The sequence below is a fragment of the Leopardus geoffroyi genome, chromosome E1 (assembly GCF_018350155.1).
Source record: "Leopardus geoffroyi isolate Oge1 chromosome E1, O.geoffroyi_Oge1_pat1.0, whole genome shotgun sequence".
Classification (NCBI taxonomy): Eukaryota; Metazoa; Chordata; class Mammalia; order Carnivora; family Felidae; genus Leopardus; species Leopardus geoffroyi.
The window spans coordinates 35,830,678-35,843,691 of NC_059330.1; the positions used below are offsets into that span (position 1 = coordinate 35,830,678).

Sequence of the window (13,014 nt, forward strand, 5' to 3'; positions counted from 1 at the left end):
AAAAAAAAAAAACTTTGTCCCTTAAGGGACAAGAATGGCTACTTTTGTCTAATTATGCAGTAGGGATCAGAATTGTTCACGGTAAAAGTCCTTTTTAAAAGAAGGCATCGAGAAAGGGTAAGAGGAATGTTCTGTGCAGCACTGTATAAAGACTGAACCATCTACTCAACCTTTTGCAGCCTTTTAAAACAAAAACGGCCACCTCATTTCTTGCTTGTCTAGTGTCATTCCTGTTTTCCATGGAAACTGTTTTCCAGTTACTCAAATGTAAAAAATTAAAGCTGCACCAAAACCAATAAAACTCTCTTTTGGCTGCAGGAGATCACAGTGCCAACAGATATGCCTCCTCACCCAGGATTCGTAAAAATGAAATTGTCTTGGTCTGACTGCCACGACTCGGCCTCAAGGAGTGTTGTGTCATTGCGTTCTGAGGTCCTCAAGGTGGGACCTATACGGAGACTGTGGCTGCCCGTAAAGCAAACCATTCTCCTGTGAACTGATTACACTTTATTTTGTGCCTCCTTTTATCCCTTCCTCCTCGCTGCTGAAGTTGCTTAGTTATGTTCATAATCTCCTATTTGAGAGCACGTAGTCCAGCGGCATCAGAACAGATCAGCTAGGTCAGATGTGCCCAGTATTAACCTAGACCTTCACTTCCGGGACATTTATACCCTTTACTCTGGAAAATAGGAAGCTTTTAGATCGGATCACGATCCAGGGTCTCCGTTACTTTGTCCTTCTGCCCTGAGAATCTTAACTTCAGCCCCAGTAAAGAGGACCCATTTATCCCTTTCTCTTTCAAAGGAGGCCTTGGGTTGACCCTCATCGAGGCCCAACTAGTGGTGCAGACGCTGCTGAAAGTCACCGCAGGGCTCCTTTTCACAGCCTGATGGGCCCGTTGGGCTTCCCCGCCGGGCTGGTGACAGTGCCCGTGTAGAAAGGGCTGTGCCTCGCCCTAGTTTGGCTCCGAATAAAGGATGGCAGAAATGCCAAACGTGATGTCCTGTTGGCCTGAAGCAGAGTTTTATGCCTCGTGGTAAGGGAGGGTGGGTGGTGGTGGTCTAAGGAACACTTGCATCCTACTTGGGGCAGGGTGAACTTGAGGTTGGGGGTCTACTCTGTAATTGCCATCTTTCTAATAGGCAGACTTGAGGACTTGAATGGCAGCCAGGCACATTATTTCAGCTGTCTTCATTCCAGCCTTGGGGGCGTGGTTATGTTTTCTAATTGCAGTAGTAGCCTTCTCACGGGCCGTGCGGTTTTGTTCAGGAATCCATGATGGTGCAGCTGAAGAAAACGGCTTCAGTAGCGGCAGCCGGAGCCGTTCCCGCTCTGACGGCCGTGGCGCTTGTGTTTTACAGTATGCCCTGGAGCGTTTGAAGGTCATGTGTGAGGATGCCCTCTGCAGTAACCTCTCCGTGGAGAACGCCGCAGAAATTCTCATCCTGGCTGACCTCCACAGCGCGGATCAGTTGAAAACTCAGGCAGTGGATTTCATCAACTAGTGAGTTGGCATCTTCAAAGATGTTCTTTCAAGATAGTTGGGGTAGCTAGAGAGACGAGAAAGACTTTGAATTAGTGAGGAAAACGGGCAAGTAGCTTCATTAACCCCTTTTAGTAGTAAGTAGAGGGTTTTCATCTTTCCCTTCAGCTTGACAGTTTGGAAGATGGTTTTGCTCTCCCGGGGCTAATGCGATTGGTGAGTGAGGCATCTTACTTCCTCGCAGTGATGGGAAATGATGAAAACGATAAGTTGCTGGCCTGGAAAAGCTGTGTCCCCCAAACAGCAGTGTCCTCGCTGCACACTCGAGGCTTTAATAGAGGGCATGTAGATCTCTGAGAGAACCCAAGTATGTTTTGTAGGAGTTAGTAAAATGCATCCAACAGTGGATTGTGGAATGGGGACAAACGGAAGGGCTAATCAGTAGTTGAGGTTGTTAAATACCGTTGGGAGAAAGAAGTGTTCGTTCCAGTACATCTGTTCCTTCGCCCGAACGAGAAGTGACCTGGCCGTATTACTTTCTGCAGTAATTCTCAGTGGGGCATGTCCTGGCTCTCTCGCCCATTGGAGAACAAAAGTTAGGGAAAACCCAAAGAGGGGAAGCAGGCCTTAAAAAACCCTCACAAGCAGCAGTTCCGGGCTCGGGCGGGTCTAAGAGGTTGCCGGGTAGATGAGTGAACGTTACTCGGCACAGAAAATGCCCCAAAACAGGAATCCGCTTCCACTAAGTCTGTTTATAAGATTGTTTCAAAGGAGTTGACCAATCGTGGCAAAAGTGGGAGAGAAGAGACCCTTAAATGTTCCTTCTAGGGACCGCTCGCTCTGTGCTGGACACTTGGCGTGGTGCTTTTTAGATGTTAACCGGTCCGTAGAGTGTGGTTATGATCCCCTCCTTTTTGAGCCATCAGGCCCCAGGCCGTGATCTGCTCTGTGGTCAGGGACTAGAAAACGGCAGAGCCACACGGAAGCTCAGAAGCTCAGAGCTGCCTGACGGAGAGAGTCCTCGCTCTTTCTCTGTATCAGCAGCGTCACCAGTCAGTCTCAAGAGCATTGATAAAGCAGAGAAGAGCCTGAGGAACATCTCACCTTTTGTAGCTGAGAGCAGAGGGGCTCAAAACCCAGGATTTCAGAGTCGCAGCAGCCACAGCCCGGTCACCCGTCGGCCCGCTGTCTGACGAACTCAGCGTACGTTAAGGGTTCTGCCTAAGCGTTCGGCAGAGACAGCCTTTGCGGTGGCCGCCGGGAAGTTAGACCACCCAGGTGGCTGTTTGCTCCCTCTTGCTCGCGTGCCCTTGGTAACCAGTCTCTCCACGTTCCTCCTAGTCACGCTTCGGATGTCCTGGAGACCTCTGGGTGGAAGTCGATGGTGGTGTCACATCCCCACTTGGTGGCTGAGGCGTACCGCTCTCTGGCTTCAGCACAGTGCCCTTTCCTGGGACCCCCACGCAAGCGCCTGAAGCAGTCCTAAGATCCTGCCTGTTGTAAGACTCCGTTCGTTTTCCTGAAGCAGCAGCCGCTGTTGCTGCCCGTGACCACCGGGTAGACAGCGCGATCTGTGGAGCTTTTACTCGTTGCGGGGGCGAAAGACTGCATCGTGGCCCCCAGACTTTTAAAACAGCACTAAGTAACCTTGGGGGAAACGGGGGGAGGGAAGGGCCCGGGGCCTGGGGCTGTCCAACCTAATGAAAACCCTGTTGCTGCGTCACTGTGTTCCCTTTGGCCCGGCCGAGTTTGACACTGTGGGGATTCAGTTTAGGCGCCGACCCTGAGGACGTCCCGGCGGTGGCACTTCAGAGAAACCTGTCTGCATCTGACTGAGCAGAACAAATCGTCAGGTGCCTGGAGCAAAAAGGAAAAAAAAAAAAAAAAAAAAGAAAAAAAAAAGACATTTAGTTTTAAGAGAAGGGAAAAGAAAAGGCAAGAAGAAAGGATCTTTGCAGAATTTCTCAAAAATCAGTTTGTGGATCCCAGGTAGTATTTATGTTGAGAGAAATCGTAGTCCATCCAACCGTGCGGAAACTCGGATGTTTGTGAAAGCTCTTCACCACCGTGCGAGTATCAGCAGAGCCCTCTTGTTAGCACTTACTGTTTGCGAGAACGGAATACATCCTTTTATCCTTTCATGAAAAACAAGTGAAGGCGAAAGGGGAAGGAGGTTATCTGAGCTGGAAGATGAGTGTCTGATGTGGTGGCTTTTGCAAAAAACCTTTATTGGTGTTGAAAACTGGAAAAAACAATTCATCCAGAATTCCTACTGTCTTGACAAGAACCGTGGTTCTCGGTTTTTAGATATTGTGGAAAATGTTTTTTGGCCTTTTTCTCTGATTTTATTTCTCCTCCCTCCCCCTCCCCCCTTTTCTAAAAAAACAAAACACAAAACAAAAACAGAACAAAAAGAAGAGAAAAGGAGATTTTATTATTAATGCCGTGTGACAAGAATCCCAGCCCAGATTGCTCAGCCGTTTGCACCTGACTTGCCACCTGCAGAGGAGCCAGTCCCGTCCCTTCCACTTCACCCCTTTCCTACAGGGGACAACTTCCAAATGTTAATTTTTTTCTTTTTGAAAATATAAATAATTACTATTTTGTACCGTGTGGTATCTCTGGTCTTTTGTTCCACTCACCTGGCTGGTTTCGTGGGTCTGAGTTCCGTAAGGGATTTCGAAGGCCTCGTTTGATCCTTAACTTGCAGAGATGATATTTGAAATGTCCGTCGATGGGGATTTGTCGCGTCTCCCTGATCTTGAGCTTCCTCTGTGAGCTCCCGGCATCTCCTGGTGTCTTGTCCGTCTTGAGTATCTGTCCCACGGTCCACATCCTAATGAGGGATCAGGCTCCCACCTCTGCCGAGGCAAGTAATGGGAGGGGGCTACTACGCCCTACGTGTTCTAACACCTGAGTCCCAGTCTCCCTTCTCCTAGGTAATTCTAAAAAGATCAAGGGGACACGAACGTGGAGATGAAATAAAGGGAAGTTATTATCACTGACTGGTTCTGTCACTGCCTTGATGTGTTTCCAGAAGCGTTAATGCCCGAATTCCCAGTGCGCTCACAAGAACGCTCCGGGGCTCCTCTGCCTTTCTGACAGCAGTGTTGGACAGGCCAGGACGGTGGGATTCTCTGGAAAATGTGGCCGAGGTGTGTGCTGTTTGACCTTAGACGGGAGACTCAACATATCCCACCCTCCCTTTCCCTCCAGTGACTTTGGCCCTTGCAGGTGTCGCAGTCTCCACTGACCTTGCCAGTCCGAGAGTGGACTGGCTTTGCTCTGGTATCAGTATAACCGAGCACAGGATCTGCTTGTTAGAAGCCACTCCGTTGTACGACTCCGCTTCCTCCTGAGTGTCACGTGAGGAAGTGCCCAGTTCTCCGTGTTGTGGCCGCTGCCCTGTGCCGCCTCATCCTCACTTTCCGGGTCGGCGCACGGGCCCAGGGGTCCAGCACACCTCCACCCACATGGCCTCTCGGGCCACTGCACTCGCTCAGCTCTCCTATTCTCGCTGAACCTTCACGTACAGCATTTCACTTCCCAACCGCCACCTGATGATAGCACCTCCCCGTCCTATAGCAAAGAGGAGTGGACCCCCAGGGAAGTCAAGTGACATGCCTCAGAGCGTGTCTTGGCATGAGCGACAATTCTTCTGATGTAGTGCCCTGAAGAGCTTATGTAAGTAACCGGAGGAAGTTCCATTTCTGAAAAGTTGAGGTACGAGATCTGAGTGAAAGCTTCCTTCTTAGGGAAAAGCGAGAGCAAAGCTCTAGAAAGAGGCCTCTGCCAGCCTGTTCTTCAGAGAGTCCAGGAGGACCGGCCCGGTTTCAGATTTGCTTTCCTCCTGGTTCATAGAAAGCTGGGGGGCTGGGGGCCGGTGGTTCAGGGAATGTGTCCTCAGGGAGGAGGCAGTCCCGGCACCGAGCTTCTGTCAGGACGAAGGTCTCTTTGGGATTTCCCAATATTCTTGGAATTTCCAGTGTGGGCTTTACTGTGGGTACACAGCTGTTAGGATTTCGGGTACAGGTGAGGCTGCTCAGCACTTCTCCTGTCCTTATGATATTATTCCTGGACGTGTTTGTTTTTGTTTAACTGATACAGTTGAAGCCATCTGGTTATGACAACATCAGAGCCCCAGCATACTGTTCATAAACCTCCCACTGCCGCCACCCCCTCCCTTAGCTCCCCCACATCTGAAATTTAATTCAAGTTAACTCCACAATCTGGGGCATGTGCTGTCACCGCAGAGATGTCCGTGCCAGTGGAACAGTTGGAGATTTCAATTCCACAAGGGTATAGGCTTATTTATCAAAACAATATTTCAGGCAAGTAGTTTCACAGAACCTTTGGAGTTATGGTTTCAGGCCCAAATCAAGTATCTGGCATCGCTCCCCACCTCCCCTCCTCCTCCCTGTTGTCAGCCCCCCTGTATCTCGCCATCCGTGGAAAATTTTCCCATTCCCTCTGCGGAGATGAAACCTCTCTGTGTTGCCGTGGGGCCTCTCCAACACCTTTATGGGTTTTAACAATTCAGGTAAGAGAGGCCTCTCTTTTCTTTGTCACTGGTAAGTCGGCTGGCCTTTCAGGTCCGTAGAGAGACTCCTCTTTGTTGTTGTCGTTGTTTGTTTTCTTAATTCTAGCCGGGGACATGGAGACCCTTTCTTAGGCCAAAAGATCTCTCTGGCTTCCCCATCCTGCACGTCCATTTGTAAATCTGATTGAAACCTATTGTGGGTTCTCTGTCTTGTGTGAGCCTGTACAGATGAAAGGAAACAGCTTGTATGTTTATGAGCAGAAAAACAAACAGAGGGGGAGTCGGGGCCGCACTTTGAAACTGTTGCTTTGTTCCGGCTCCTCACCTCCTCCAAAAGCACAGCAGCTGAATCCCCCAACACGACTGTACTGGATCCGTGGGTTTATCTTCGTCAAAGACAAAGTCTTGGCTGCAACCCAACCTTATTTTCCACAACCAATTATCTTTTTAATCAGCCTGGGCCCCGTGTGTTTCCTTTATCTCATGACTTCTCGCTGAACTCTGCCCTACATCATTTAGATTCATTTCTAATGGCCTGCTGACTAATCTAACATTCAGGTGAGGATCGTTGGGCTGCTCTCTGTGTACGCGTTTGCATAAGGTGGAGGTGTGCTCCCCCTTTTAATTTCAGAGGTGACCGCACCACGTGGGGGCCTTTGACCCAACAGGGGGACACCTCACGGAGGCAGTGAGCGAGAAAGCCGATGGAGGAAGATCAGTGTTTGGGATAATGAGCTGGGAGAACCAGAAGCTTTGACCTCCGGATGAGAGCGGAAACTTGAATGTTGTTGACTGATGGGATCTTTATGCCGCTAAGCATTAGCAAGATGATCACTCCCGCTCTGTAAATCCCGTAATGTTGGGAGTGGAAAGTGGCATCTGGAATACTGTTTGCTTCCGACTCCTGCAGCTCTAGGAGAAAAGAATTTTAGACTTGAGGGAATTCAGCACCAGCAACAGAAATGATTAAGGAGTTGAAGGGGATCCACTCTAGGGGGAGCACGTTATGAAGATAAAATATGCACAACTCAAGTACGGCAACGTGGCGTCGGGACCCACGGTTTACAGATCTCACAGGAGTTTTGAGCACTTGCCAGCTTGTCTTGCACGGTTCCCCTTCATCCCAATCGTATAGCTTGCAAAGGTGATAATGTGGCTTCCTCAAGGTCACTCAACCTGGCTCTGAGCCAAGAAACAACAGAAGGCAAAGGAGTAGCTTTGGGGCTTAGGCCCAGGGCCCAGAGAGGAAATGGAAATCCAAGAGTCTGCCTGGCAGTGAAGGGCACACACACCTGCTCATAAGGCCTAGTAGAAACGGGGAGAGCGTTGGCTTTCTTAAACCCTTACAGGTGAGCTCTTGACAAACCAAAGGGAAAAAAGGGCCCCCCACGCGGTTTACTCTCTTGATGTCTGAGCAAACAGGCACCCAGCCAAGTAAAGAACAGTCACGTCCAAGGTCCCAGGGATGAACACTCAGGCCAGTGATTCAGCAAACAAGGGCCGAGCACCTGGAAGGTGCCAAACCTTGTGCTAGGCTAGGGTTGGGGTGGCGGACGCTCTGTGAGTTCCGTCTAATGGAGGAGGCAGGGGAGGGGCCCTCAGAAACAACGCAGAGAGGTCATGACATTGAGGACTGAACAGCAGACTAGAATTGGGCGGTAAGGAAGTCCTTTGTTACCTTAGAGCAGCTTCTGTCAAATGGTGGAGGCAGGAGGCAGAAGCCAAGACCGATGCGAAGGTAAGCAAATATAGAATGAGTATAAGCTACTCTTTGCAGAAGTTTGGCAGGGAGAGAGAAGAGGAACGTCTCCCACCCACTCTTAAGAACTTCCGTCTCAATTTAGTCAACACGTTTATTTTTGTCTTGAAGTTATGGTGTACAGGTTGTTCCATAAAATGACACTTTAGTAACTGATATTTGTAATAAGATGTATGCAGAATAACTGCAGTTTTAAAAATTTTTTTTTTTTCAACGTTTATTTATTTTCGGGACAGAGCGAGACAGAGCATGAACGGGGGAGGGGCAGAGAGAGAGGGAGACACAGAATCGGAAACAGGCTCCAGGCTCCGAGCCATCAGCCCAGAGCCCGACGCGGGGCTCAAACTCCCAGACCGCGAGATCGGGACCTGGCTGAAGTCGGACGCTCAACCGACTGCGCCACCCAGGCGCCCCTAACTGCAGTTTTAAGTTGAAGAAGAAAACAATCACCTTCAGCCCTTACACAATTTTGAGGCTGGTTTCCTAAATTTAGACACACATACGTTGCTATACTTCTTCCACTTATCAGTCTTGCAAGTAAAAGTTTGCTTCACACGCCCTAGACCTTTCAGATGTTTTAAGGAGCCAGTAGTTTGGTTCAGTGGTGAGCTTGCCAAAGTGACAACATTCGGTTCCCCAAAATGTAATGGCAGCTTTGCCAGTTTCCATGGCCTAAAGACTGCCACCGTGGCCCGTTTCAAACGTCCGAGGTGACGTTACCGGACGCAGAGCTGGAAAGCACGCAGTTCACCGCCGCCTCGTATTTCCGCCATGTAGATAGGGTGGACGTCTAGAACCTCCAGAGCGTAGGCCATGGTAAAGCACGAAAGAGCTAGGAAGAGATGAATTTTGAGTGTTACCTTTGCTGTTAACTGTACATTAGTATAATTTAATTGTTAATTGGCTCTTTTACAACCAGGTCTCGAAATTCCTGAACGTGCAACGGTTGGCCCTAGAGAGCCAGTGTGAACCAGCTCCAGCACACCACTGGTGTGGTTTCCAGTGTGGCCCATCATTTCCTGGTATCCCATAGCACTGGAAAATGCTTTGATGGCATTTAGCTTCATGGCAAAATGAACAACAAGGGATGTAGAGGCACCCTATGCAGTAGTCAGAATTTTGCATGTAACTCTTGACTCCCCCAAAACTTAATGATCAATATCCTACTGTTGCCTAGAAGCCTTACCAATAACATCAACAGTTGGTTAGCATGTTTTGTATGTGTATTATATACTGTATTCTTACAATAAAGTAAGCTTGGGCAAAGAATATTATTAGGAAAATCATAAGAGAAAATATAGGGGCGCCTGGGTGGCTCAGTCAGTTGAGCGTCCGACTTCAGCTCAGGTCATGATCTCGCGGTTTGTGAGTTTGAGCCCCGCGTGGGCCTCTGTGCTGACAGCTCAGAGCCTGGAGCCTGCTTCCGATTCCATGTCTCCCTCTCTCTCTGCCCCTCCCCCGCTCACACTCTTGTCTCTCTCTCCTTCAAAAATAAACACTAAAAATTTTTTTTAAAGGAAGAGAAAATATAATGCACTGTATCAAAAAAAGATCTGCATATGAGGGGACCCACGCAGTTCCAACCCATGTCGTTAAGAAGTCTATAGGTAGGGGGCGCCTGGGTGGCTCAGTCGGTTAAACATTCGACTTCAACTCAGGTCATGACCTCTCGTTCGTGGGTTTGAGCCCCTCGTTGAGCTCTACGCTGGCAGCGCGGAGCCTGCTTGTGGTTCTTTCTCTCTGCTCCTCTCCTGCTCATGCTGTCTCTCTCTCTCTCTCTCTCTCAGAATAAATAAACTTAAAAAAAAATCTATAGATAGATTGACATTAATACATGGACCCATAGTCATATGACACATTTGAATTTCTCTGGGTAAATAAACATTTTTTTTCTGCCTCTTGTCAGTATCGTAAGTATTTTACTGAAACACTAATGAAAAATAGGCATATCCCCTGACAACATTATCTCTTATAATCTTCCATCATTCATGGGGATGCGATCTCCACTGAAGATCCTTCCTGTCCCCATTACCTCTGAGCAAACAAAGCTAAAGAGAGAAAAAGGCCTTTGAGAGCGGTCAGCATACCAATGGGTGATCCCCAGGGTTTCCCGCGATGACCTAAGTTTAAGAACCTTGCCTTGGTTTGGCCTTTAAGAATGAATTTTCTTCTGTTTTCTTTGCCAGTAATTCATTTATACATTCCGCATACGATGTGCCAGGGACTGCGCTGGTTTCTAGGGGTGGACAGTGGGTTACACGAACTGCTCCCTGCCCTCCGTGGAGCTTAGAGTCTCTGAGGAAAGAGTGTCCTTACTAGTCTCACAGATAACGTGCTGTCAAACTATGCCGAGCGCTGTGAAAGAAACGTGTGGGGCACCGTGAGAGCCTGTGAGTGGGGAATTAATCTGAGAGATCCAGAAGGCTTCCCAAAGCAGCTTTTGAAGCGAAAGCCAAAGGATGGAGCGCTGGAGCCTGGTGAGGTGGGAGAGGCAACATTCCACACCGAAGGCACGAAGAAACGGCACGCATCAAGCCCTGAGTCGGGAGGGAGCTCGATGTGCTCCGGGAGCACGGAAGAAGGCTGGGCGGCCGGAGCATGGACGCATGTGGCAGTGAGTTAAGATGCCAGAGCAGGGAGGACCTCCCCAGGTCACATTTCGGATTTAGGCCCTTAATTGAGAACGGTGGGCAATCGTGGGAGAGTCTTAAGCGGAAGGGGGTGACAAGATTTCATTTTAAGAAGATGCCTGGCGAGAGTATAGAAAAGTTAATGCTGGCAGTGGGGACGGTGGAAGGCAAGAGCTGACAGAACGTGCACAGGGAGGCGGCGGACTTAGAAGATCCGAGATTTCGAGGGCAGGTTTGGCAGAACCCGGTGATGGCGTCGGACAGAGTAGAGATGAAGAGGTGAGCAGGCTGGATTCGCCAAGATAGAGGCGGATGGGAAGATAAACAGGCTTGAGGGAAATAGGATCATTGATTTCATCTTCCTGGTTGATCATGAGATGCCTTGAGAAATCCACATGGAGGCTGTTGAATGTATGAACCCAGCACCCAGAGGGGAGATGGGGACCGGAGAGAAGGTTCTGGAGATACTGGTCTATGGGTGGAACTGAAGCCCTGGGTGTGTTGGATCCAAGGAAGAGTACAGAGTGAGGAGAGAAGGGGGCTGGGGACGGAGGCCGCTGGTAAAGGAGGGTAAGTCACGCAGGAGACGTGGCGAGAGAGAGGAAGAAGAAAATCAAAGTCAAGAGTACCAACATGAAAAAGAGTTAAAAGTGTCAAGTGCTGTCGAATAAGAAAGAATTTTAAAATGCCCCCTGGGGGGGGGGGCGCCTGGCTTCAGATCAAGCCATGATCTCACAGTTCATGAGTTTGAGCCCCGTGTCAGGCTCTGTGCTGACAGCTCGTAGCCTGGAGTCTGCTACTGATTCTGTGTCTCCCTCTCTCTCTGCTCCTTCCCCACTCATGCTCTCTCTCTCTCTCTCTCTCTCTCTCTCTCAAAAATAAACAAACATTAAAAAAATTCTTTTTTCAATTCTAAATGCCCACTGGAGGTAGCAACATGGAAGTCATTGGTGGCCTTAGGCAGGAACACTCAGGGAAGGGACCAGGAGGGGTGCGGTGGGGAGCGGGTGGGAGGTGAGCAGTGAGCCTCGAGAGCAGGCTCGTGTTTCAGGCATGGCTGTAAAGAGGAGGTCCTGGCAGTGGCTCCTGGCAGGAAAGGAGTAGAGGGAGGTGGGTTTACCGAAAGATGAAGCCTGTGTGGTCGAAGCTGATGGGAAAGCTCCAGGAGAGATCGGATGATCCGTGCCCTGAGGTTCTGAGCACGCAGAGGGTTGGGGGGCTGAGGGACGCCCTCCCTGGGTGTGAGGAGAGTCCTGCAGAGACAGGTGCCTTTGTGGGAAGGGGGGAAGTTGAACGACTGTGCACCTGGTGACTTGTATGTCTTCCAGGGTGAGGTAGGGAATGAGCTCAATGGCTGAGAATTCCTGGGAGGGGGGCAGGGTGGAGGAGTGATCTGGACTGGCGGCTGGGGAGAGAGTTGGTAAGAGGGCAGCACTGAGGGGCCAGCTGGGGCCCGTGTTTGGTGGCACAGCATCTGGAGTTCGGGAGCCTGGCCCTGCCCTCCCACCACCACTCACGGTCCTGGCCGAAGTACTTGCCGGTGTAAACCTCAGCTTTCTCCTCTGTAAAATGGGTATACCACATAGGGTTCTCTTGGGAACTTAATGAGGCAACACATGTTAAGTCCTTCATACAGTGACTGCCTGTCGAACGAGGGCTCCAGAAAGGTAAACTGAGGCTAACGTTAATGTGATCGCTACGTTATCGTGTTGGTTCCAGCCGAAGCCGTATATATGTATCTACCCTTTGGAATCGAAATCTGTGATGAGACGCTGAAATGGGCACCTTTGGGCGCACGGGGGATCTTCTGAAGCAGAATTACCTGTGGAGCGAGAACCTGCAGAGAGCAGCTCGCCTGGCGTCCTGTGAGCTCTGAGCTCTTACCCTGCTGTCATGCGTGGAGGACGGGGAGTCCACAGGGGTCTTGGGAAGGAGTCAGCCTGCGCTAGATCTTCCAGTCACCTGGGATAGCGCAGGTATGACCACCCCCGTCACCACTGTCACAGTCTCCGAAAGTGAGCAGTGCTTGACACTAGGCATTCCAGAGAGGGAGGTAGGAGGCGGGGCAGAAGCCCTTGGGCCTGCAGATGTGGGCAGGGGGCTTGGGGAGCGGGCGGCCGTACCTTGGGGACCCAGAAGCCCCGTTTCTTGGGCTGTCGCCGGCTTCTGGGGGGGTCGGGGGGGGGGGAGATGGACGATGCGTAGCTGCTAAACCCAGCCCATCTCCTCTACACCATTTTTGCTTCACAGGCTTCTCTCCTTTTTTCCTTCCCTCTCTCCTCCGTGTCCTTCCCTCCTCCCGGAGCAAGGAAGCTTCCATTTATTTCTCCCGTTTTCCTAGACATTTCTCTCTCTCCCCCCACCCCCGCCCCATCTCCAGTCCCGCTCGCTGGAGTGACATCTTGAGCCTGATCCTGCCGCATTAAAAAACTAAAAAGCCCTGCCTACAACGAGCCCCCCAGTGCTGATCTCTGCTGAAATGAGGCAGATGGCAGAGCCTGACCAAGCGGCGGCAGGGCCCCTCCTATCCCAGGCCCTTGGCGCTTCTCCAAGTGCAGAAGTGGGTCACTCAAGGCCCGGTCCTCGGGGACTCGCCCTCACG

General features: G+C 50.4%; 1 protein-coding gene across 3 annotated transcripts in view; it reads left to right on the forward strand.

Moving 5' to 3' along the window:
- LOC123603497 (speckle type BTB/POZ protein) overlaps positions 1–4,091 on the forward strand; it is a 67,460-nt gene extending 63,369 nt beyond the window's left edge. For 2 of the 3 annotated variants that reach the window (XM_045488469.1, XM_045488470.1), the window contains exons 9-10: positions 1,362–1,504; positions 2,825–4,091. In XM_045488469.1, coding sequence (XP_045344425.1) covers positions 1,362–1,504; positions 2,825–2,969 — 288 coding nt within the window. In that variant the 3' untranslated portion in view covers positions 2,970–4,091. Of the gene's footprint in view, positions 1–1,361; positions 1,505–1,651; positions 2,800–2,824 lie in introns of those variants that run through there. The other variant, XM_045488471.1, reaches the window with a different exon arrangement.
- The last annotated feature ends 8,923 nt before the right edge of the window (positions 4,092–13,014 follow it).